Raw genomic sequence first — 25,257 nt, forward strand, 5'->3', positions numbered from 1 at the left:
CCAGACATGGGGACGCTGTTGTCCAGAGATAAACTGTCACACAATCATCATCTACCATCATCTACCATCATCAGACGACGACGTAACCATCAGTCTCATCCAATCCGAGAAGTCCACCTTCGACCGGAACCTCATCGATGTCACATCCTATGATGTCATATGTTTATGTTACTGGACAATGTTAAAAGCTCGTGCTTGCTCTGTTACACTGCGGAGAGACGCGACCGATGATGCGGACACCTGTGATATACTGTAACCTTCTAATGTCTCTCTGATCTGAATACAATCAATTGTTTCATTATACCCAATGGCTGCCTGTCTGAGTTTGGTTTTTTCCTTATTGTCTCCGTGCTACAAGTATCTGTACTTTGTGTGGGTCATGAGGTGAAATTAAATTCCAACAGTTGACATTGTCAATTCCCATTTTTCCCACCTTGGGTGTAGCTGTCGCTGTCAACCTCCACAGTTGGTCACACATCTGAATTGTTCCAATAATTGAAATTAGTTGGTCTCGAGGCGAGGAAGCATTATATTTAGTACTGTCTAAACAGAAACATAGATTCTGTTAAATGTCAAATACTGTTGTACATCATTGTTGTCAGTGACAGTATCATCCTGACAGCGCACCCCCCCCCCCCCCCACACACACACATGGCCCCCTTAATGAAGTTGGTTTAAACCCTTAAACCCTATGTACTTCATCATACTGTAGATTGTCAGTTTTTGCTCTTTTTGAAAAATGTATGAAAGATGTAAGAAATTCATACGTTCTAGAACAATCTCTTTCAAATCAGCTGAGGTTTTAGAGCTACAGTAAGCCGGTTATGGGAGCTTAGTCACTTCACTCTGCGTGTCGCCTGCACCTAGCTGACTCGCATCATGCTGCAATATGGACAACAGAGAGAGAGCGGGAGAGAGAGAGAGAAACAGGAGGTCAGTACTTTCAAGTTTTGAGAAAACAGCTTTGATAAAAAACAATTTGAGCTAAATAGCCTTTTGAGTTAGCATGGTTGGAAATAGAACCTCATAACCCATGTATAAGTCCTGTTCTTCAACTCTGTTTATGGGTAAATATCCATAATTGATTTACTTAATAACTGGTTTATAAATTACCAATTTCAAATTTAATTTGGGAAAACATACCTGACGTTCATTACTAGTGGACCCGGGATGAGGATCCATCGCTCCTTCAGCGGTTGTGCTGTCGGCAGTCTCAGAAAGATTCGATATCCGCTGGAGGAAACTGCTGTCAAAGTCTTGCTCAATGGATTTGAGTTTGCTCAGGGTTGCAGTAAGGGACACGCAAACTCCTAGTCTGGACATCATATTTACACATCTCTTTTCGGCTCCTCCGTGCCATAGGATCATGGAGTTACGGAACATGGGTGCACACATGTGGTCACAACGTGCCTTTAGAAGATTTGCCCCAGCCATTGCCATAGAACGTCTCTTAGATTGATTTGAGGAGCTATTGCTTGTCGCTTCCAAAAAACTAAGGAAGGTTGGTGCTGTAGCCTTCCACTCATTTATCAAATTCACCCATTTGAAGGCTTTTAACGCAGCTGGGCTGGTCTTGCGCATAATAGAGTTGAATTTAAAAGAAGAAAGGTTGTTGCACTCCTTGATCACAAGCTTCATGACTTCTTTAACTACAACTTCACGCATGCCAGGGATGTCCATGAGATTTCTTGGTATTGCTTTGAAGCGGCCCTGAGACAAACTCCTAGCAACAGCCTCCCATTTTCCTTTGAGTATTCTCGACTTTTGTGAGGTGCCATATTCCACAACGACCTATAGTGAAACAACAGGTAAAAAAGACAAGATTACATCATTTTTACCGTGCAATTACAGCAGATGAAGGGCTGTAAATACTGATTCTGTTTTTTGGGTATCACATACTCACCCTTGTAGACCGTTTAGGCCTAGTCCTCAGCTCTGCTGGAGGAGGAATCACAGACGTTGTCAAGTCTGTCTGAGATGCTTCTGCGGTCTTGACAGTGAGTCTGTCAAATATATGCTGCAAAGTAGAAAGGGGGGAAAGTAGACAGTTTCTAATCTGACACACAACTACAACTTTACAATATGCCTCTTGGAGTAATAATCAAGTAATCAGTTGAGAGAGAGACAGGCATGCAAACAGCCGAGGTGAAAAAGGTGACAACATGTTGTTTTATTTTGGGTCAGGTGTCACACAATTGCCCTATTTGGGTTCAAAAAGGTGACTGTAGCTGAAAAGTGACACTTTTGCATGTCTGGAGAGAGAGAAGTTGGGTTTCAATCAACCAGTTTTTATACATTATGATTTGCGCATAAAAAACCCTGAATGGAAACGCAGGAAATACGGTGGGGGAAAATAAATCTTGAAATGACGATAGAATGTTTTTATGCTTGCTTGAGGTTGAAAAAGAGGTAATGTGCCAAATGTTAGATGGAAACACCATTGCTGAATAAGTTCTGACGTAGCAAGCATTTAACTCACATCTATCGACTATCAATTTTGCACACCTAAAAGTAGAAACCATGTAGTTTAATACCTTCTCACAACCCCACAACACCTTTCCAAAGTTGGCCTACATTGTCACTGTAGCCCTACCATAGAATAAATTCAGTTGTTAAAATAAATGATGAATGCCACTGTTTGTAGACACATTCTGTTCAAATACAATCCTAATAAGAGTAAGATCATCTTACAATTATTCACGTTTAATGCTACTCCAAATCAAACATGTCTGTAATTTAAAGTCGTTCATTTCACAGCCTCTACTCAACCAAGTGTGCAACCAATCCGTGACAAGGCAGGTCTCAAATATTTTTTTAGTACCAAATGATGATGATGATGATGATAATAATAATAATAATGATCTAGAAACCTTAATTAATAAGAAACCTAACTAGAGAGAGACAGACAGAGACAGAGAGAGACAGAGACAGAGAGACAGAGAGACAGAGAGACAGACAGACAGACAGACAGACAGACAGACAGACAGACAGACAGATTTACTAGTAAATAAGAGTAAGAAATGTAACCTCACCTTAACTGTCAAAGGTGAAAGGACAACGGGAACTGATGTCATTGGTGGTGCTTTAAGGGTGGAGGCAGGGTTAGGGACATCAGTCTGCGTGTCTCTTGAACTTAGTGAGCTAACAGCACACTGCAAAGTGGATGAGAGGGACGGAGCGAGAGAAAAGCAATGTTTATTGTACAATACATGATCAATAAAAAATTATTGTATTAGTAGTGATTGAAACATACTCATATAATTCATCCATGGATTATTACAGTACATTGTAATGTCATGCTAGTCATGCGATGACAGCTGAATTGACCATGCAGGATTAATAAAAAAGTCTACCTACAGTATGTCACTCATGTTTTCAGTCCTTCCTTTTATCATTTCATGTCACTTAACCTTGGATCCATTGAAACTAACCTTAACTGTCTCAGATGAAAAGGCAACAGGAACTGATGTCTTTTTTGGGTCTTGAACTCTTGGCTCTGCTGTCGATGTCAAGGCAGTCTTAGGGACTTCAGGCCGAGTCTCTCTTGCACCAAGCATATAACGCTGCAATGTGGACAGGAGACAGGGTCAGGGGCACTTGGATAAAAGATCAAATAACACCATACTTTTTTTTTTTATATAGTTTTTCTCAATTAATTTCTCCCCAAAAAATTACTGTGCCATCAAAACAGTTGAAACATCTAAAACTTAATATTGAAGAAATATGAATAGGCATAGCAGCTTTTTATTGTCCTCACACAAACTAAAGAACCACATGCACATTTGCACATTTGCACTTCAACTAAAAATCTTAAAGTTCTGGTTTGGAGCATTGAGCTAAGTTTGATAAATGTGCCACATCAACTTAGATAGAGAAATCTTGACACGGTAGTTTAGATCACATTCAGTCACATCAAGACCACCTGACTCACTGACCAGATGACAAACTAACCTTGACTTTTCCTGAGGAGAAAAGGCAAAACACAGGGGTTGAAGTCACTATGGGTGGTCTTAGGGATGTTTCTGTAGATCCATCTGACCAAGTACCTCGCTAGAAGTGTAAGGTGTTCAGCAAAAAGGGAGAGAGTGTCACCCATTAACACATATAAAACATGTGTCAAACAGACATCATCTGGTCAACCAACAATCAAGCATGAAAAAAACTAAGGAAGGGTTGGTGCTGTATCCTTCCACACCTGTATCAAATTCACATTCACATTTGAAGGTTTTTATTGCAGTTGGGCTGATGTGGCGCATAATAGAATTGAAATTCAAAGCGGTAAGGTTGCTGCACTCCTTGTTCACAAGCTCCATGACTTCTTTAACTACAAATCCATGCATGCCAGGGACTGCCATGGTATTTCTTGGTATTGCTTTGAAGTGGACCTCAGACTAACTCTTAGCAACAGTCTCCCGTTTTTCTTTGAGTGTTCTCGTCTTTATGGAGCTACATACAGTGTAACTTTTTTCAATAAAACAAAATGTATTTTTCATATAATCTTTCACTGTTATATTTTTCACAATAACCATTCCACAAGAATGTGCTTTTTTCTTCGTTGTCGTTTTTATTTTATTTATTTTCCTAAATTTAAAGTAGACAATTATTTTGACCCCCTTTTTCTCCCCAATTTAACCCATTAATACCTGGAACGCATCTGTGTCACTTTAGATTTCTTTGGCTATTCAAAAATAGCAGATATACAAGCTCATAGCGCGGCACCGAGTGCCGCGCTACGAGCTTGTAGATCTGCTATTTTTGAAAAATCGAGGAAAAAACTTTTTTTTGGTTTTTTTTTCAAAAAATTGTTAGGATTTAGAAGACATTTCTAGAATCTTCTCAGGTCTTAATGGGTTAATCGTTATGCCAATTGATTCCTCCCCACACACATTTCTGTGTGTTGTCACTGCTGTTGTATCCGACTGGCCGACCTGCCAGTGAGGAGCCCCCATCGGGGGGACGTAGACCCTTCCTATTATTCCCGCCCAACACGCCCCCTGACAGGTGCCGCCCCAGCCCCCCCAGTGACAATTATCACCCTCCCCGCCCGGCTTCCCTGCCCCGAACACGGGCCAATTGCGTTCGCATTGACGCCCGACTAAGCCGGATGCACCACGGTGAGATCGAACCCACAACCTCTGTGGTTGTGGGCAAGGACTTTGCGCCACCTGAGCGCCTTTCTTCGTCTTTTTTTTACACATTTTCTAAACATTATTAAACACTTTTTTTATTCAAGAGTGACAATTTCTTGTTGCGTTCCAAAATATGATCAGACGTTAGGAACCGGCAGCATTCCTTTTGAAACGATACAGTAGATTCCGAATAGACTAAACGCTGTAATGACCAGGACTTCGCCAGAGGCATCGCCAAAAAGACTTAAAGAACAGGTCAAAGACGTAACAAGATTACCAAATATTTTTGCTACAATTACAAAAACAGAATTTGACTGTAATTAGTAAGTCTTTTGTTTGGGTATAATCACATACTTACGCTTTCAGGAGCGATCAGAGGTAGTTGACTCATGGAGGATGTTGACACGTCTGACCAAGATGTAGTTACTGTAGTCGCAGTCATGGTGACAGTACTAGTGAAAGCAAGTCCGTCAACTGCATGCTGCAAAGTGGAAAGGGAGACAAATAGAGGAAGATTTCTACTCTGTCACAACAATCACAACTTTTGGAGAAATAATCAAGTAACCTGATCACTTGAGTGAGTGTGTGTGTGTGTGTGTGTGTGTGTGTGTGTGTGTGTGTGTGTGTGTGTGTGTGTGTGTGTGTGTGTGTGTGTGTGTGAGTGAGTGAGTGAGTGAGTGAGTGAGTGAGTGAGTGAGTGAGTGAGTGAGTGAAAATTTTAATAGTAACTAAATTATGAGTTGTGAATTGAACCCAACCTTAACTGTCCCAAGTGAAAAGGCAACAGGGACTGATGTCTTTGGTGGTGCTTTAGACGTCGAGGAAGGTTTAGGGACATCAGTCTGTGTGTCTCTTGCACTTAGCCGGCCAATAGCACACTACAATGAAGACGAGAGGAGAGGGAAGGATTATTACCCATGAATTATTACATTGTAATAATGTCACTCATCTTTTCAATCCTCCCTTTTATTATTCCATGTCACTCAACCTTGGATCTACTTAATCTAAACTAACCTTAACTGTCTGAGGTGAAAAGGTAACAGGAACTGATGTCTTTTTCAATGCTGGAAATGCTGAGGTTGCTGACGATGTCACGGCAGGCTTTGGGACTTCAGTCTGCGTAATGGCGGATGTCACTGGTGGTGGTTTAAGAGTGGAGGCAGGTTTAGGGACATCAGTCTGTGTGTTTTTTGCACTTAACCAGCTAACAGCTGTTACAGCACACTGCAATGTAGACGAGAGGGGAGGGAGGTAAGAGGGAAAGGGAGAAGCCATGTTTATCGGACTAATAAATAATACATTACAAATAGTAATGAGCGATTGAAACATACTCATGTCATATACCCATGGATGTATTACATTGTAATAATGCCATGTCACTCATCTTTTCCGTCCTACCTTTTATTATGTCACTTTACTTAACCTTGGAATCACTTAATCTAAACTAGTGGTTCTCAAACTTTTTCATGTCAAGGACCCCCAAATTGACACTTAATAGCCCGTGGACCCCCATTTGAAAAGATATGCCCCAGGGACTCCCCATAAGAGAAGATGTTTACGGCTCTAGCAGTGATTCTCAACCATTTTAATTTCAAGGACCCCCAGTTTGACATGCATTAGGCTACGGACCCCCATTTAATGGCATTTATATCTCTGGGACCCCAATTCATATTGTAAAATCAATGTTAATTTAACTCTGAGAGTGTACAAATGTTACCAAATGGACCCGTTAGGGTCAATTTGGTACATTTTGGTATTTGTACACTCTCAGTGTTACAGACCCATAAGGGTCCATTTAGTTCCAATTAGTGGGGACCCCCTGGAACCCCCTCAAGTACCCCTGGGGGTCCCCAAACCCCACTTTGAGAACCAATGATCTAAACTAACCTTAACTGTCTGAGGTGAAAAGGCAACAGGAACTGATGTATTTTTGGACGCTGGAAGTGCAGAGGTTGCTGAAGATGTCACGGCAGGCGTTGGGGCTTCAGTCTGTCTTGCACCAAGCAGACTCTCATCACACTGCTGTGTGGACACAGGACAGGAGACTGGGTCAGGGGCACACACTTGGGCAAAATGATTAAATAACTCCATTTAATTTTGTTTCTCAATTAATTTGATATTTTCTAAACTACTAATCGTGGTATCAAAACAGTTGAAACATAGCCAGACAACTAACCTCGACTTTAACAGTCACAGGGGTTGAAGTCATTGTGGGTGGTTCTGTGGATGTTCCTGTGGATGTTCTTGTGTAGGCATGATCTGAAAACGTACCAGGCTAAAAAAAATAAGAAGATATGTATGAAGACCTAACGCATAAACAAACAAATAAATCATGTGTCAAGCAGACAGTGGTGGAAAGTAACTAAGTACATGTACTCAGGTACAAATTTGAGGAATCTTTACTTTACTGGAGTATTTCCATTTTTCTATGATTTTACTTCTATTCCCCTACATCTCAGAGGCAAATATTGTACTTTTATTCCACTACAATTATTTTAAAACTTTAGTTACTAATTACTTTGTAGATTTGTATTATTATTACAAAACATACATGACCCAATTCAGCCCTATTTAAAGATGGGGTGCCATGATATTTTTCAACCCTAAAACCTGATCATAAGGTATTATTATTATGTAAGGATTTTTTTCCAAAAAAAAAAAAGTGTACAGTAAGTGTTAAAATGTTGTTTTTATGTAGACACACCTCCAGTTCATTAAGTATACCTGGTTCTCACCTTAGCACCTCCTCCACCACCTTAGCACCACCCACCTGTCCTAGTCCCTCCTCCTCCTCATGCCCACACCTGTTGTGTTATGATAATGAGAGGGAGGGTATGGCTTTGTGATGTCACTAAAGCGCTGTTTCTCTATTGGCACGTTTGACCCTCAAGGTTTCAGCCTCCAGGAAGAAACTCCAAATAGTCAGAGAAGACATAAAACACCATAAAACACAACCGGGGGGCTTAATGAAGTTCTATCAACCATAGACACATGAAAAACAGAAAAAGTGCAAAAATATGGCACCAGCTCTTTAAACTTTGATCTACAAGCTCACAACGCATCACATTGCGACGCCTTGTGAGCTTGTAGATCTGCTATTTTCAAAAGGTTTTTAATACATTGTATACAATATGATACCTTGTGAAATGAGACATTCTGCAGAATGTGTACTTTCCACTTTTGGTACTTTAAGTACATTTTGATACCAATACCTTTGTACTTTCTCTCAAGTAAATGATGTATTTCTACCTTGCAGATACTTTTACTCAAGTCAAAACGTGAGTACTTTTTCCACCACTGCAAACAGACATCATCTGGCCAAAGAACAGTACACCATGGGCCAGTTGCACCACCTCACACCAAGTTCAAACCTAGCCTAGTTATAGCCTAACCCATTCAATCCGGGGAGGGGACGCATCTCTGTCATTTTAGATTTCTTTGGCTATTCAAAAATAGCAGATATACAAGCTCATAGCGCGGCACCAAGTGCCGCGCTATGAGCTTGTAGATCTGCTATTTTTGAAAAATCGTGAAAATGTGTGCAAATCTTTGAATATATATATAACTAGATATATATAAATAGATATTTAATTTTTTTTTCTAAAAATAGCAGATCTACAAGCTCATAGTGTGGCACTATGAGCGCTATGAGCTTGTAGATCTGCTATTTTTGAATAGCCAAAGAAATCTAAAAATGACACAGATGTTTTCCTGGTCTAATTGGCTTTTTTAAAGCCATTTAAGCTATAACTATAGGCTAAGTTTGAACTTAGTGTGAGGTGGTGCAACTGGCCCCATGTCTCCAACGACAAAGCTCAGTAACTAACCCATTAGACGGTAGTTATGAACTAACCTCCACATCTGTTTCCTCCTCAATTTCAATTAACTGTGGAGGTGGAGGAACAACAACACGTTTTGAACAAGGTTCCTCCTCGTCCTCCTCTTTCACACATGATCGTTTCCGTGTCTCAGTGTTCTCCACGGTGTTTTCTTTCACGGGTTTGGTCGTCGCATCTTCCATGTTGGTTTTAACAAACCGTACACTCGCCTGCCTCGGTTATGTTTCCGGAAGGAATACATTTTCGTGAACACCCTTCCGGTCTGAAGACAGCTTCCTGTTCTCAAACTTTACTCGGTGTTGCCATGTCCGCTTATTATAAGCGACTTTGGGCTTGTTTTTCTGTAAAGTCGCTGGTAAATATTTGCGTTTTTTGGGATGGTTTCTAAAGTGTAGTTGCAGCCTTATTTGGGCTTGTTTCCTAATGTTGTGTGTATAAACCAGTGGTTCTTAAACATTTTCATGTCAAGGACCCACAGATTAATGTATTAGTCCACATAAACCCCCCATCTGAAAATATTTTGTGCCATGGACCCCCCCCCCATACAAGATTTTTGTATTCTTAAAATGTTTCAAAAATGATCCAAAATTCCCTCTTCTTGTGAGCTTGTAGGTCAGCTATTTTAGTCCTCATCTGGTGACCAACAGAAGTACTACACATACATGTTACCATTTGATCACTAATGCCACTCTACTACTAATTAGTACCTAAACCTTCGAATATTAAATAATCTCACATCTTATTTAGTCTACTAAATAGTGTGTTAGTTTGGCATTTCGGACTCAATTCTCAGATTGTGGAAGAGTCCAGCTTGAGAGAGACTGTGGGAAGTCCAGCCTAATTACCTGAAGGTGTCTGATTTATAAATAATTCAGAACTTAGAGGGGTAATTGTTACTCTCCAACTTTCCTCTCATTGTAACAAACAAACATGTTTCAATCACAAAGTGCATTTCCTCTAGCCTGACATTTAGCCTGAATTTCCATTTAGTTGTACTTCATTAAAAAAAGTTTTAGTGGGTTTGACTGATTAGTGATTAAGTGGTTGGAGCCACTTCCGCTCTAGAAAAAGTGGCTGTATCCTATACAGTTGACAATTAAAATGTAAATAAAGTGAAGTCAAGTAAAAAAATAAAGTACTGTACATTCAACAGTCCCAGTGCAGCTCTGCTACAACTAGAAAAAAAGTGGCTGTGTAACTTTCAAGTACAGGAAAATGTAAATTATAAGCCATTGGCAAGCCAGATATGACTCATTCAGAGTGACCCAGGTTCTTGACCAACAGGTTTTCGTGCAACGACTACAGCATACAGATGCAAAACAGCTTCTCTAGAAACAACAATTTATAAGTGAAATACAATTTAAAAATGAAACAATTTATTAATTTTTTACATGTGAAGCCAGACAGGGTAACGATGCCCCGTTTTCAGTCATTTGTTATTCAAACACAGTGAGTCAGGTAGGCAGGCTGGTTGTAAATGTTGAGCAGCCAACAGCCTGAGCTACAATGTGGAGACGACCACATTACCCAAGCTACAAGAATCTACACAAAAAAACAAGCGAAAATAACAGATCTACAAGATCACACATCGTTGCGTTTTGACGCATTGTGCGCTTGTAGATCGGCTATTTTCGCTTGTTTTCTGTGCATGTGGCACAGTACCATTTCTCGCCTTTTTTTGGTACATGACTCAAAACACATCTGACGTGGAACCACTTGATTGCACATCTTAGTGTGTCACAGCGCACCATGGTGCCGTCTTCACTCCCTCTGCATATGCAATATAGTTTTGCAGTCTGTACAGTCTTGCTGTTTCGTGCCCTTTGCGTACTGTTTAGGGACTTGTTTGTTTTGTTTTTAGTCTTTAGGGACTTTGGCACTACACAGGGTTTAACAGGGTCTAGATAAAGATGGCAGTATTCCGGAAATGTAGACAAACAAATGGATTTCCTCTTCAGCATGATCGGGAGTAAATCTGTGTCTGCAGCTGAGAAAGGTTCTATGGGGAGCAAAAGGAAACCACGACTACGTTTCCCTAGTTCCCTCTCACCACTGGCGGCCTCGTCGAACATCTTCTTCTCAGTGACTGTCTTCTTGTGCCACATCTTCTTCTCAGTCTTCTTGTGCCGTAGCCTCACAATGCATTCAATCTTGAAGAGGAGAGCTGCTACATGTGAACAACAGCTTTCTCCTGGACCAGCCACACATGTGCAGTGTGCACTGATCACACTGCCATCATCTTGGAGGATCACCCATGGCTCAAGCGGCTTCGCCTTTAAGCCAACACTTTCAGAGTGTTTAACCTGATATATCTATATATAAAAAAAGAGCATGCACATGAGTTTAAAACTAATGCAAACAACAGACTATTCACATGGTACAGAAATGGCTACAGAAAGTAGTCAAAACTGTCCAGAAATGACATCAATTGTTGTGTTTAAGTTCAAGTATGAACAAACATACATGATAACTTACATGACTATAACAATAAAGTATGAACAAACATACATACATGATAACTAACATGACTATAACAATAAAGTATGAACTTACATACATGATAACTTCATGTCTATAACAATAAAGTATGAACAAACATACATAATAACTTACATGTCTATAACAATAAAGTATGAACAAACATACATAATAACTTAGATTACTATAACAACAAAGTATGAAATTACATGACTATAACAATAACTCATCAATAATAAATAATAATTTCAGAGGTGTGTGTGTGTGTGTGTGTGTGTGTGTGTGTGTGTGTGTGTGTGTGTGTGTGTGTGTGTGTGTGTGTGTGTGTGTGTGTGTGTGTGTGTGTGTGTGTGTGTGTGTGTGTGTGTGTTTGTTTGTTTACCTACCATTGCACGAATGACGGTTCTCTTGTTTACACTGTGAATCTGCAGTGTGTGCACCCACCCAGATGTAAAATAAACGTGGGCCGGGAGAGATGTTTCGCTATGGAAGCTATTAAATGTATAAAAACGTGTCCCTTCAATCAGGTATAATCGTGTAAGTGGTGGAAGCAGTTCGAAATCATCTTCTATCCACTCTGTGTGTTCATACGGGTCCAGACCGTCAATGTCCGCGATTTTGCTGAGGTAACGCTGTCTTTCCTCATCGTTCAGCTTGTCCTTGTATGGCATGTTGAGCGCGAGGTTCTTTCGATCCATTCCGGTCACTATGTGGTCGGCAAAGAAGTCTATGTTTACAAACACAGTCAAACACCACCGACATCTACCGTGATCGTCACTACTATCTCTGATCTCTCTAGTTTTAAGCGCGTCTTTTTGTACTCTCACACACCGGACATGGCTGCGGCACCAAAAGGGGGCGTGGCGACCAGTGTTGCCAAATTCTGTGACAGAAACAATCAACCAGGTCTAGGAAAACAAGCCCAAAAGAAGCGATCAAGCGACTATGGGGCCGCATCCCGCATGAGCACTTTAAACATACATCAGCTATTTGAAAATAGCAGATCTACAAGCTCACAACGCGTCGCATCGCGACGCGTTGTGTGCTTGTAGTGTAGATCTGCTTTTTTCAAATAGAATCTTGAGGGGAAATGACAATAAGCAGACCTGGCAACACTGTTGGCGACCCCCTTACCAGAGCCTCAGCCTTGTAGTCAGGGGATATTAGCAGAAAGATTTCCAATCTTGGAATAAATTCTTTACCAAAAAAAATCTTCACCAATGTGTTTGTAAAGGTGTCTAGTAACACATCTCACAAAGACTGAAATTCAGTTTCCCTAGGAGAATTTTTGACAGCTGCTGAAAGTTGGGGTACCCACCATTTCCCTGCATTTCCATGCAGGGCAAAAAAAACAAATTTTAATTCTGTTTTGAGTAGCATGTGAGGGGTCAAACTAGGGTGTTTTTATGATTCTGAATCCATTGCAAGCATTTGTTTTGCACCAAAACCACTCCTTGGGCTAAAAACAGCCCAATCTCAATGGGCTTTTTACACAAAAAGTATACCTGGACAAGAATGGCTATGGCCGTTTTTAGCCCAAGGAGTGGTTTTGGTGCAAAACAAATGCTTGCAATGGATTCAGAATCATAAAAACACCCTAGTTTGACCCCTCACATGCTACTTAAAACAGAATTAGAATTAGATTTTGTTTTTGCCCTGCATGGAAATGCAGGGAAATGGTGGGTACCCCAACTTTCAGCAGCTGTCAAAAATTCTCCTAGGGAAACTGAATTTCAGTCTTTGTGAGATGTGTTACTAGACACCTTTACAAACACATTGGTGAGGATTTTTTTTGGTAAGGAATTTATTCCAAGATTGGAAATCTTTCTGCTAATATCCCCTGACTATTGTATTAGAGTTGAATGGCTCTGGTGACGACACGTTGCATCGACCATGATTGATTGAATACTTTATTAGCAGTTTTCAGAAAAAAGCACATGAAAGTACAGTTCAATACAAGGGTAGCTTAAGAGGATTTAAAACCCAAGAAAGCCCATGGCTTGTTTCCATTGTTTTTCACAATTAAGTGACTAGAAGAATGCAAAGTTTTGCTATCTTCTCCTTCTCCTTCTTCTTATTATTATTATACATTTTCTGCTTTGTTCAGGCAGGAGGAGTGAGTAAAGAGACAATAATCAGTGTTGTGAGCTTGTAGATCGGTTATGTTCGAAACTTTTTCGTAGAGAGTTATAATATATTTCCAAGTCTTAAGGTTTGGAGACTCCAACCCTTTAAGTCTGGAAGGCGTGGTCTTCACACAGATAGATTCCATTCCCCAAAGCTCGGTCACTCGCTCACTCTCCTCGCTTCCTCCACTCGCGCCTAAGCCCCGCCCCTGCGAGGAGCCGAGGATTATTTGTGAGGACGAGTGGTCGAGTGGTTGCCGTCAAAGGATCGGACTGCACTGGGTCCGTCATTTCAAAGCGACAGAAAATTCCGCGATCACTTATGACGTCTCAAACAGCTGGACCAGAGCCGTGGATGAAAATATACATGCATAGAATAATATGCAGGTATAGAATAATACAGAATATAAGAATAAACAATTCATCAATGTGGATGGCCACATTGTTATCTTTATAGTTAACATTTTGTGCAAAGCCATTTATTCCTGAAATAGTGAACGAAGCGCCAGGATGATTAAACATTTATGAATTAAATCCTGACCCGTCCCTCTTTTTGCTCTTACAGTCCCCAGACCCCCCACCCCCGCAGCAGTCCCGCACGGCACTGCTGCTTATAACAGCCACCGTATATTACAGAGTATGTCTGACTCTGAATTACATCATTCATGCAGGGTGGCCATACGTCCTCTTTTCCCCGGACATGTCCTCTTTTGGGGGGCTGTCTGGGGGGGTTTTATAAAATCCTTCAAATGTCCGGGGTTTTGAGAGTTTAGGTGATATCCCTCCCACTTCTGGGACGAAGAAAAAAGAAAAAAACTCAGACGATTTTGTGATTTTGCTTGATATTGTTTGATAGCGAAATAAATCATGACTGATAGACATGAAAGAATACCCTTCACAGCTAATAGAGAATTTTAAATTTTAAGAATCGGTTCAGAATTGAATGAATACGGCTATAGTTAAAGCGTAAAGTGTCCTCTCCTATATTCAGTCTATATATAAATACAATACATTATTTTAAACATAATCTTTGTTATTTGTCACAGTAATTTATAGTAGTCCATGCATTGAGACATGCAAGGAGAGAAATGAACTATCAGCTTTTGAGACAGAATAAGTGTGCACAATATATTACAATGTATATAATTGTATTATACTTTATATCGTATTGTTGCGTCTTTTCAGTCAATTTACACTGTGTGTGTGTGTGTGTGTGTGTGTGTGTGTGTGTGTGTGTGTGTGTGTGTGTGTGTGAGATGCGCAAGTGATCGGCGGGGGCGAAGGGGGGGGCAGCCGGTGTTTTCGGGGCAGGGTTTCGGGTTTCAAGCATTGTTTGTGTGGCCACATGTGGAGGAGGACCATGTATACGTCACGGGAGAAGGGAAAAAACAAAAAAAACGTGTACACGTGATGCGGAAGTCTGCCTCGGAGGAGCTGTGGAGAGTGGTCGAGCCTACACTTGAGCCAGATTCCATTCCCCAAAGCTCGGTCACTCGCTCACTCTCCTCGCTTCCTCCACTCGCGCCTAAGCCCCGCCCCTGCGAGGAGCCGAGGATTATTTGCGAGGACGAGTGGCCGACCAGCTGGCTTCAAAGGATCGGACTGCACTTAGCGCGTCATTTCAAAGCGACGGCAAATTCCGCGATCACTTATGACGTCTCAAACAGCTGGACCAGAGCCGTGGATGAAAATATACATGCATAGAATAATATGCAGGTATAGAATAATACAGAATATAAGAATAGACAATTCATCAATGTGGATGGCCACATTGTTATCTTTATAGTTAACATTTTGTGCAAAGCCATTTATTCCTGAAATAGTGAACGAAGCGCCAGGATGAGCAAACTTACATTTATGAATTAAATCCTGACCCGTCCCTCTTTTTGCTCTTACAGTCCCCAGACCCCCCACCCCCCGCAGCAGTCCCGCACGGCACTGCTGCTTATAACAGCCACCGTATATTACAGAGTATGTCTGACTCTGAATTACATCATTCATGCAGGGTAGCCATACGTCCTCTTTTATCCGGACATATCCTCTTTTGGGGGGCTGTCTGGGGGGGTTTATAAAATCCTTCAAATGTCCGGGGTTTTGAGAGTTCGGGTGATATCCTCCCCACTTCTGGGACGAAGAAAAAAGAAAAAAACTCAGACGATTTTGTGATTTTGCTTGATATTGTTTGATAGCGAAATAAATCATGACTGATAGACATGAAAGAAGACCCTTCACAGCAAATAGAGAATTTTAAAATTTAAGAATCGGTTCAGAATTGAATGAGTACGGCTAGAGTTAAATAGCGTAAAGTGTCCTCTTTTTGGGGAATTCAGAATATAGTCACCCTATTCAGTCTATATATAAATACAATACATTATTTTAAACATAATCTTTGTCACAGTGATTTATAGTAGTCCATGCACTGCATTGAGGCATGCACGGAGAGAAATGAACTATCAGCTTTTGAGACAGTATAAGTGTGCACAATAAATTACAATGTATATAATTGTATTATACTTTATATCATACAAAGCAATAAAGCCAGTGGCTTGTTGCGTCTTTTCAGTTAATTTACACTGTGTGTGTGTGTGTGTGTGTGTGTGTGTGTGTGTGTGTGTGTGTGTGTGTGTGTGTGTGAGATGGGCAACGAGTGATCGGCGGGGGCGAGGGGGGGGGGGAGCCGGTGTTTTCGGGGCATGGTTTCGGGTTTCAAGCATTGTTTATGTGGCCACATGTGGAGGAGGACCATGTATACGTCACGGCAGAAGGGAAAAAACAAAAAAAACGTCTACACGTGATGCGGAAGTCTGCCGCAGAGGAGCTGACGAGAGTGGTCGAGCCTACACTTGATGTACACTCGCTAAATGCGGAAGTAAAGAGCCGCCTCGGCTCCTCCACTCGACTCCACTCGCCTCCTCCAAGAAGCAACTGAGTAATTGGAATTTAGCACATCCGGTTTGGAGTCGGAGTGACCGAGTGGGAGTGAGCGAGTGGCCGAGATTTTCGGGTTTGGAATCTGGCTTTGGGGTGCGTTCGGAAATACAGCACTGAGCGCACTGGCCAATACAAAGGGTGCGTTCGGAAATACAGCACTGAGCGCACTGGCCAATACAAACTAATAGGCGAGTGCGCTCCGGTGTGCAATATCCGAACGCACCCAAACTAATAGGCGAGTGCGCTCCGGTGTGCAATATCCGAACGCACCCTTGATGTACACTCGCTAAATGCGGAAGTAGAGAGCCGACTCGGCTCCTCCACTCGACTCCACTCGCCTCCTCCAAGAAGCAACTGAGTAATTGGAATTTAGCACATCCGGTTTGGAGTCGAAGTGACCGAGTGGGAGTGAGCGAGTGGCCGAGATTTTCGGGTTTGGAATCTGGAGAGACCAGGGTTGCCATGTCCGCTTATTATAAGCGACCTTGGTCTTGTTTTTCTGTAAAGTCACAGGTTGCGTTTTTTTTGGGCTTGTTTCTAAAGTGTAGTTGCTTATTTGGGCTTGTATCCTAAAAGTTGTTTAAACCAGTGGGTTCTCAAACATTTTCATGTCAAGGACCCCCAGATTAATATTTGTCCATAGACCCCCCATCTGCCAGGGCGTCATACAAGATTTGTGTTGTTAAAAGTTAAAAATGTTCAAATGTTCTTTAGCATTTTTTTTTAAAAATAGCAGATCTACAAAATTATTTTGGACTTGTTTTCATAGACCTAGTTGCTCATTTCTCTCACACAATCTGGCAACGGTGAGAGAGACCCTAGGAGCGACAGACAGCCAGCAGGTATCGTATCAAATCTAGCCTAATATTGAGAAGCGATCTGCCTCTTGTTTGTTGGGTAAACAAAGTGCTGTGGGGGAAATCAGAGGAGAGAAAAAAAATCCACTGATCAGCACTGCAGAGCTATAAAGAAGAAGAACGGCATTGATCGTGCATGCTCATGCTTTTGCAATTCTTTTGCAGACGGATTCCTGTCGACACCTTTGATCCTGAATAGGATTGGCACAATGGATGATGACGATCTGCGCTATTATTGAGCTATTATGGAACTGAGGAGCGTTTCCATCAACAAATGGTGAAAACAAAACACGGGTATTAGAACCGTTATTGATCGTGCAATGCAATAGCCAGCTTGGTGTGATATTATGAATACATTCAATGGCCGCTGGTAGACTAACGTTATGTGTTGGTGTTTGCTGTTGGCTCTCAAAGTGGGGTCCGGGGACCCCCAGGGGTCCTTGAGGGGTCCCCAGATAAATGGATAGTTAGGATTGGAACCAAATGGACCCACTTATGTGGCTGTAACTCTGAGAGTGTACAAATGGGGTCCATTTGGTTCCATTTGTACACTCAGAGTTATGGTGGTTGGCGTGGTCTAATGCAGGGATTCTCAAAGTGGGTTCTGGGGACCCCTAGGACCCTATATACATCAGCTATTTAAAATGTTGACATTTTTAGAAACAAATATATATATTATTTGTGAAATGTTTAGATTTGTTTTGAAATTTTTGAATATTGTTGACATTTTTACCACCACACATTGTGTATCTAGGGTCCTTGGCATGAAATATTTTTAGATGGTGGTCCGCGGCCAAATACACATTAATTTAGGGGTCCTTGACATGAAAAGGTTTGAGAACCACTGGTATAGTCAGAGTGGTGGAATAATACACAAGTGGGCTTACCTCACACTGCCGAGAAACTGAAAATAACTGATACAGTAAACTGTGAAAGTGAACTGATATGTGGCTCATAGTGGTGGAAGAAGTACTCAGATATTTTACTCAAGTAAAAGTAGCAATACCACAATAGAAGAATACTCTGTTACACGTATAAGGTCTGGGTTAAAATGTCCTTTAATATACTAATACTACTACTAATACTACTAATACTAATATAAATGTTTGAAAATGAGCTTGTAGATCGGCTATTTTCAAATAGCCTAGGTATAAAATAGGGCTAAACTTAAGTGGTTAATGCATGTTTTATAATATAATAGTTATAGTTTATACCTGCAAAGTAACTAGTAACTAAAGTTTTCAAATGATTGTAGTGGAGTAAAGGTACAATATTTGCCTCTGAGATAAGGTGGAGTAGAAGTACAGAAAATTGGGAATACTCCAGTAAAGTAAAAGATACCTTAAAATTGTACTTAAGTACAGTACTTGAGTAAATGTACTTATAGTTACTTTACACCATTGGTTGGTAGACTAACGTTATGTGTTGGTGTTTGCTGTTGTATCAGTCAGACAGAGTGGTGGAATACACAAGTGGGCTTACCTCACACTGTTGAAACTGGTAGCCTAATAACAACACAACACTATACAGTGGTACGTGGCAAAAACGTTTGTCCAACAAAGTAAAATAATAATAATAATAATAATAATAATAATAATGGATTTTATTTTTGTGAAAATTGCAAAGTGCTACTATAGGCAATTGGATAAAAAAAAAATCATCACACCACTAAAAACATCAAATCATCAACCAACAAAATGGATAATATGCAGAACAAACAAAACAAAAAAGCTATTCTGCCATTATACTTCTCAAATGAAGATGGAATGCAACAGAATAACATGAAATTACAGAAAACGGTTTCTTCTTCTTTCTTAGTTTTCATTTTAGCCTATTTTAATTAGCCTACACTGATCATGTAGGCTATATGTTAATTGTATAATACAATTATAATTGTATAATTGTATACGCTTCAAAATGAGCTTTTCCTGTTTCATATGTCTGTTAATTTTTGATGCTGCTATATTAGTTGACTGGTGTAACACAGATGTATGTGCACTTCAAATACAATTTGTATTTGAAGTGCACTGTGATACATCTGCTCTGCTCGTTCACCTAGTCTACTAATATAGCAGCATCAAATATAAACAGACATATGAAACAGGAAAAGCTCATTTTGATTGCCCTATGTTTAAAAAACTAAGCCTAATAATAATTGTATAGGCTTACTACAGTGCATCCAGATCAGAGCCTACATTCTAGATGTCATTCATTTGCCATTCATGTTGAAAGGGTGGAAAAAATCGGAGCCTTTCACCCTTTTGAAAATCTGTAGCCTACGCCATTTATTTTTAAAGCCTACTATAATAGTCTACTAATACAGCCATTAGGCAGAATTTGTATTTGCCTTTAAAAATAGTTCCAATTTGAACATGAAATTCACAAGGGGTCTTCAACGTTTTTCAGGCCAAGGACTGAGGCTGAGAGAGAGATGAAGCAGGGACCTACACTACACATGTTGTATAAAATTGTGTTATTATTATTAAATTTTTTATTTATTTTATATATTCATATTCAACTTGATAAGAGGTTTTTAAAGCTAACTCACGATATTTAGCTGATTGTCTCATAATGTCTGTTGACTGTTTGAGACTAGCTTGGAAGTGTTCCACGTTTTTTTTTTTTTTTAAGTGCCCTTGGGTTGCCTCCAAGTGATGCTCAGATTTGATGGCTTCATAGATTCATTTGCCAGCACTGTCATCAGTGTTGTGTAAAATAAATGTTTTTTTGTTCGTTTGTTTACACAATCCTTGCTAATAATATGTTGGATTCATGTTAATGTGTATTTTCAGACATTAAATTTTTTTGAAAGAAAAATAAATTCCTGTGACACAAACATTTGGTGTGTTAGGAATTTTTTTATTAAATCTTAGGACTCCTCTAGGGGTCCCGGACCACCTGTTGAAGACCCATGGCCTTGACAAATAGTTCCTTAAAAGTGCTGCAATTTTATCTCAATTATTTTTCTTTTTAGCTTTTAATATAGTGAATTTTAGCTGACATTGACAAAATAATTAGATACATTCTGTTATTGAATATGGATAAAACATATACAATTACAACATCTCCAAAAATAAATACATTTGGGGGAAAATGTTCGAGGTTTATGTAAACTATGTGACCGATGTTGACAATGGACAATGACATGTAACACTGATAATCCTTTACAAGGGATGGACTTCCTCTCGTCTTATTTGGTCCCCCATTAATGGATTCACCTGGAAGCGAGGCCCAGACGGGCAGCAGTGTCGGGAACTACACCACCGAGACATCTGCTGCAAACTTCATAAATGAACTAGGCATTTCAAGGTAATTCCTTATCGCATTAAGACCTGGAACGCATCTGTGTCACTTTAGATCTCTTTGGCTATTCAAAAATAGCAGATATACAAGCTCATAGCGCGGCACCGAGTGCCGCGCTATGAGCTTGTAGATCTGCTATTTTTTGAAAAAAAAAATGATTTTTTTTAAAAAAAAGAATTGCCTCAGGTCTTAATGGGTTAATATAACCACATTTCTCCTTCCCTTTCACACTTCCCACTTCGTTACCTCTGCCAGGAGATGTCTGTGTGTGTGTGCCTGTCTTGCCTACTACTGGACCAATCAGCATCACCTTTGTTCCGTAGCCGACAGGCTACAGAAGAGAATAGGCTATGGAACAAAGTCCCGCCATGCTGTGGAGCAGAACTAGCCTATTGCAGACACGAGACATGCACCCAGGCAGTGCACTAATTGCAGAGCAACCGTCCCTCCAGGCCACAGCATAAATGCCCCACCATATTATAATAGGCAGATTGCAGGACTACTGAGTGACTTTTTGGCACTAATAATAATTTTAAATATTCCTTTTCCCTCCTTAATGTTTTGCCCCACTAGTGAGATTGCGGCTCTAAGGATAGCAAATGTCAGCCGATTCAAACCATACTGGTTGTAAGGAGTAGCACAGTGACAGTCTCGAGTGGCTGTTTCTTTCCCAAATAGCACCGAAGTACTAGTGTCAAACCTTTTGGCGAGTTTGGTCATGTGTTTTCATATGAACAGTTTATGGCTATACACTGATTTGTTCTTTTTAAATTTGTGTACAACTGTAGCCTACTCTCTGACCACCTCACCAATATTCCTGTTGTGCTTTTAGTTTTTCAGTGAATATGGAATAAGTTCTTTCAGTGCAAATATAAAGTATTGAGTAGAAACAGCGTGGTCACGGTGCAGAAATGATCCATAATTTTCAAACAGCTTCTGGCACTTTCTCTCAATTTTATCCCTCAACCAAATCAAACCATTTGTATATGTATTGTTATATGAAGTGATGTTTTGTGTTATGTCTGGTGGTCAGCCGTTGTACATAATAATTGTCATATTTGGAGTATTGCACTAATCTATTCGAATTCGTACTACGCACAAGATACACTTCTTTTTTGACCGTGATTTTTTTGTTCCTAGGGTGGTTTCTATAGCGACCAGCTTAACGACCACAACCACAGAGGCCATGGTGATTGGAAACTTCACAGGGTTCAGAGAAGGTGATGATCTAGAACAAATCCACCAGTCCTACCATCCTTCTGTGCTGAGTTCTGTGAAGAGGAACTCTGTCCTACATGGAGTCACAGTGGCAGCCCAGGCGATTGTCCTCCTCTCCATTTTCCTCCTGTCTAGCCTCGGCAACTCGGCGGTTGTCATCGTCATCATCAAACACAGACAGCTGAGAACAGTGACCAATGCCTTCATCATGTCGCTGTCTCTGTCAGACTTCCTTTCTGCCGTCCTGTGTCTGCCCTTCTCCTTCCTCATGCTCTTCAGTAAAGACGGCATTTGGATGTTTGGCGATCGTTTCTGCATAGCCAATGGATTCTTCAACATGTGTTTTGGCATTATCTCCACCCTGACCATGACCCTCATCTCCTTCGACAGATACTATGCCATAGTAAGGCAGCCACAGGCAAAAATTGGGCGCCAGAGAGCAGTTCAATTACTGGCAGCTGTTTGGTTAACTGCTGTTATTTTCTCTTTGCCTTGGTATCTGTTTGTCCGAACCCCTAAAGAGGTCCATAAGCAGGGTTTCTACCACTGCATGTATGTATTTCACTCCGGGATGTCCCGAATGGGGACAGCTTATAGTATCTCTCTCATATCCATATGTTATCTATTACCCTTCTCCCTCATGTGCTTCTGTCATTATAACATCTGTAAGACAGTTCGGCTTTCTGAAATCCGTGTCAGACCTGTGACCACGTATGCCTACTTACTACGATTCTACAGTGAAATGCGAACAGCTACCACTGTACTAATTATGATTGTATTCATTATCTTGTGCTGGGGGCCATATTGTTTAATGGGGTTAGTTACAGCAATGGGGAACTACACATTCAACCCCACTATGGACACAGTGGCTATCTGGCTTGCCTGGGCAAATGGCGCAATTAACCCTTTAATCTACGCCCTGAGGAACCCCAACATATCCATGTTGCTGGGACGCAGCCGGGAAGAGGGCTATCGAACAAGGAATATTGCTTCATACTTATCCAATCAAACCCAAAACCGGGAGACTCGGCCAAACCGAGCAGACCGAATCAGGGACCGCTACATAAGTCGAGTTGGAGTGAACAACAGCCAGCTGTCAAGTTCAAGTCCTGGAAACGGAGGCAGGGGAGGGGAGGTGGCGATGTGGGCCTGTAAAAACCCTGCTGTGTTCTTCTGTCGAGAGGCTCAGCCTGACACCGCCACTGAACCCACCTCTCCAAAGGTCAAGACAGCTGACACGTGCTTGTGACAGTCTTTTGAAGTTTCAATCCAGAAACCTGAACAGGGATAGTGGATGTCATAAGAGGGAATAAAATGATAACCACTTGAACCCCAGCATCCCTCGTATGGGTACGTCACAATAGGTGAACATTCTGCGAAAATAGCACATCTACGAGCTCACAACGCATCATGTTGAGGTTTGGCGTAGAGGGGGGGAATAGAGTGGGAAAGACGTAAACCTAAAAGGACAGACCCCTAGGGTTTAACTGGTTAACTCTCACTCCCCCTGGTTTGAGCAGCGGTAAACCACAATCAAACAGATTTGTATAAAAAATCAAACGGATGGATAAATATCAAATCATCTGTTTATGTATAAATGTGTATGCATATGTATGAGCCATGTTTGGGACCAGATTGATTATTCATTTAATTTTGCATTCCATGAATCCTAATCGATGTTGGACAAACTTTATACTCTTACAATGTGAAATGTATTATAACAGTATGCGTACTTAAGTAAAACACTTTTTACGCGTTTTTTGTTAGTCTCCATTGTACATTTTCTCAATGTCCCATCAAATGGAAAATAGACTTAAAATGTTGCACACTGATCATAAATGCATCAAATACGGGCCTCATGAGATATGGTCTCAATTGGCCACATGGGGGCACTAAACTCACAACGTTTATCCTATTCACATCAATTTTGTGTGAGTATTCCTCACCTTGCTAAAATAATGGCCTATGTCATTTTTTGAAAATTCAATTTTTGCCTGAATCAGCTCTTCATGACACTGGCCACCTCTGGTAAAATCACCTATATCCTTATTGAAAAGGATCATGCTGTTCCTTCTCTAGTAGTATAATGGTAATGGCCTATCTCAAGAGCGTGACCTATAGGCCATTTTATGGCCTAAGTCACAAAGACAAGTGACTTAGGCAAAACAATCATTACTCCATTAATAATTTGGCCAAAACACAAATTAGTCTAAGTCATTTAATCTTCTTATGTTACATAACTGACAGACAGCGTCATATATTGCTACAAACGTTTTGGGTGAAATGATTAAGAAATATCATATCGTTTGTTTTGGTTCAGTTGTGTCTGTTTTCTGAAAAACTTCAAAAATGACATATGCCATTATTTTAGCAAGGTACAATACTAGGTATAAACCGGCTAATAATCAGACAATCAAGAACGAGCGAGTCAGGTGTAATTAACAGCAACAGCCAAACCAAGATAATTACAAGAATCATGTATAATATAAAGGGTCACTGGGTCTCTGAATGAAACAGTCCATCAATAAATAGTAAGTATAAATGTACAGCCTATCATCAGTGAGTAGGCCTGTATGAATGAATATAGGCTACATGGCCAATGTAGAGTAAAGACAGGAGTCGGTCCAAAAATGTAATCGTTAAGGTCGGGATCCGTGGCTACATGTGGCGCTCTGACTTAATGTGGCCAGCCTGTGATGCCACAAAAAGGGGTAGGCTATAAGGAGTGAGGAGCGCTAGGGGGTGAGGTGGAGTCTGAAGAGCAATGGAAAATTGGACGTGAGTGCAGTTTTGTCTGCAAGGGGGAGTTTATACCACAGTTTGGGCAATAGGAAGGAGAGCAGGTCAGAAGTGGAATGTTGTACAGGGTGTTTTAGAAAGACTCACAGAATTCCTGTGTTAGCTGATCTAAGTGAGAGGTGGGAATGGGTTGTGGGGTTGGATCATGTCCTGAAGGTCCAGTGGTGCCATGCCTTTGGTTGCCTTGTAGGCCAACACCAGTGTTTATTGTACTGGGAGCGAGCAGCAACCGGAATCGATTGATTGAAGGGAACACAAAAGAGGAGAGACTTGAATGTTTCGGGAGGTTGAAGACCAGGTGTGATCCACAAATCTGTGTTTCTGCCTGTCAGTATGTAGTCCCTTTTATGCCCATATCCTTGATGTCATCGATATGATGTCATAGTCCTGACATCATAGACTGGCCTGCAATTTACTCCATACTTGGGCATTGCTGACATGGACCTTCATATAATTATTTGATCAAAGCTCCTTATATGGGCATATGTCATCAATAAGTCATGATGAGTCAGATCTGTAGCCTGCTAACTGTAGCAACTCTGCAACTGTTACATTCGTATTTAGTATGAAAACCTTC

At 40.8% G+C, this 25,257-nt stretch overlaps 2 protein-coding genes across 5 annotated transcripts; one reads left to right on the top strand and one right to left on the bottom strand.

Moving 5' to 3' along the window:
• Positions 1-679: 679 nt before the first annotated feature.
• On the bottom strand, positions 680-12,227 carry LOC308088784 (uncharacterized protein). Of its 3 annotated transcripts, XM_080433366.1 has the most exons (13): positions 11,833-12,227; positions 11,019-11,280; positions 7,306-7,404; positions 7,017-7,151; positions 6,144-6,353; positions 5,888-6,007; positions 5,488-5,610; positions 3,952-4,050; positions 3,432-3,563; positions 3,033-3,152; positions 1,904-2,017; positions 1,144-1,791; positions 680-882 (listed from the first exon to the last, which is right to left on the bottom strand). In XM_080433366.1, exons 3-13 carry the CDS (start codon positions 7,336-7,338, stop codon positions 823-825), a joined length of 1,794 nt encoding a protein of 597 aa, XP_080289492.1. In that variant the 5' UTR covers positions 7,339-7,404; positions 11,019-11,280; positions 11,833-12,227; the 3' UTR covers positions 680-822. The 3 variants fall into 3 exon arrangements, with proteins under 3 accessions (XP_080289492.1, XP_080289491.1, XP_080289490.1); XM_080433365.1 differs by lacking the exons at positions 11,019-11,280; positions 11,833-12,227 and adding an exon at positions 8,983-9,172 and having other exon boundaries at positions 3,438-3,563; XM_080433364.1 differs by lacking the exons at positions 11,019-11,280; positions 11,833-12,227 and adding an exon at positions 8,983-9,172.
• A 5,082-nt stretch (positions 12,228-17,309) lies between these two features.
• gpr135 (G protein-coupled receptor 135) lies at positions 17,310-23,583 on the top strand. Of its 2 annotated transcripts, XM_080434008.1 has the most exons (4): positions 17,310-17,345; positions 17,526-17,637; positions 20,532-20,669; positions 21,804-23,583. In XM_080434008.1, the coding sequence occupies exons 2-4, from the start codon at positions 17,606-17,608 to the stop codon at positions 23,128-23,130; spliced, it is 1,497 nt and encodes a 498-aa protein (XP_080290134.1). In that variant the 5' UTR covers positions 17,310-17,345; positions 17,526-17,605; the 3' UTR covers positions 23,131-23,583. The 2 variants fall into 2 exon arrangements, with proteins under 2 accessions (XP_080290134.1, XP_080290133.1); XM_080434007.1 differs by lacking the exon at positions 17,310-17,345 and having other exon boundaries at positions 17,349-17,637.
• Positions 23,584-25,257: the final 1,674 nt, after the last annotated feature.

This window comes from Gymnoscopelus braueri, assembly GCF_963280865.1.
Source record: "Gymnoscopelus braueri genome assembly, chromosome: 7".
NCBI lineage: Eukaryota > Metazoa > Chordata > Actinopteri > Myctophiformes > Myctophidae > Gymnoscopelus > Gymnoscopelus braueri.

Excerpts from the sequence above, each read along its gene's own strand:
- LOC308088784 (XM_080433364.1), bottom strand. The coding sequence starts at position 9,150 with ATGGAAGATGCGACGACCAAACCCGTGAAAGAAAACACCGTGGAGAAC. Across the intron at positions 6,008-6,143 it reads TTTCACCTCAGACAGTTAAG|TGTGCTATTGGCCGGCTAAG; the intron begins GTTAGTTTAGAT and ends TCTTCATTGTAG. Across the intron at positions 2,018-3,032 it reads TTTCACCTTTGACAGTTAAG|CATATATTTGACAGACTCAC; the intron begins GTGAGGTTACAT and ends TCTACTTTGCAG.
- gpr135 (XM_080434008.1), top strand. The coding sequence starts at position 17,606 with ATGGAACTGAGGAGCGTTTCCATCAACAAATG. Across the intron at positions 17,638-20,531 it reads AGCGTTTCCATCAACAAATG|GGATGGACTTCCTCTCGTCT; the intron begins GTGAAAACAAAA and ends ATCCTTTACAAG. Across the intron at positions 20,670-21,803 it reads AATGAACTAGGCATTTCAAG|GGTGGTTTCTATAGCGACCA; the intron begins GTAATTCCTTAT and ends TTTTGTTCCTAG.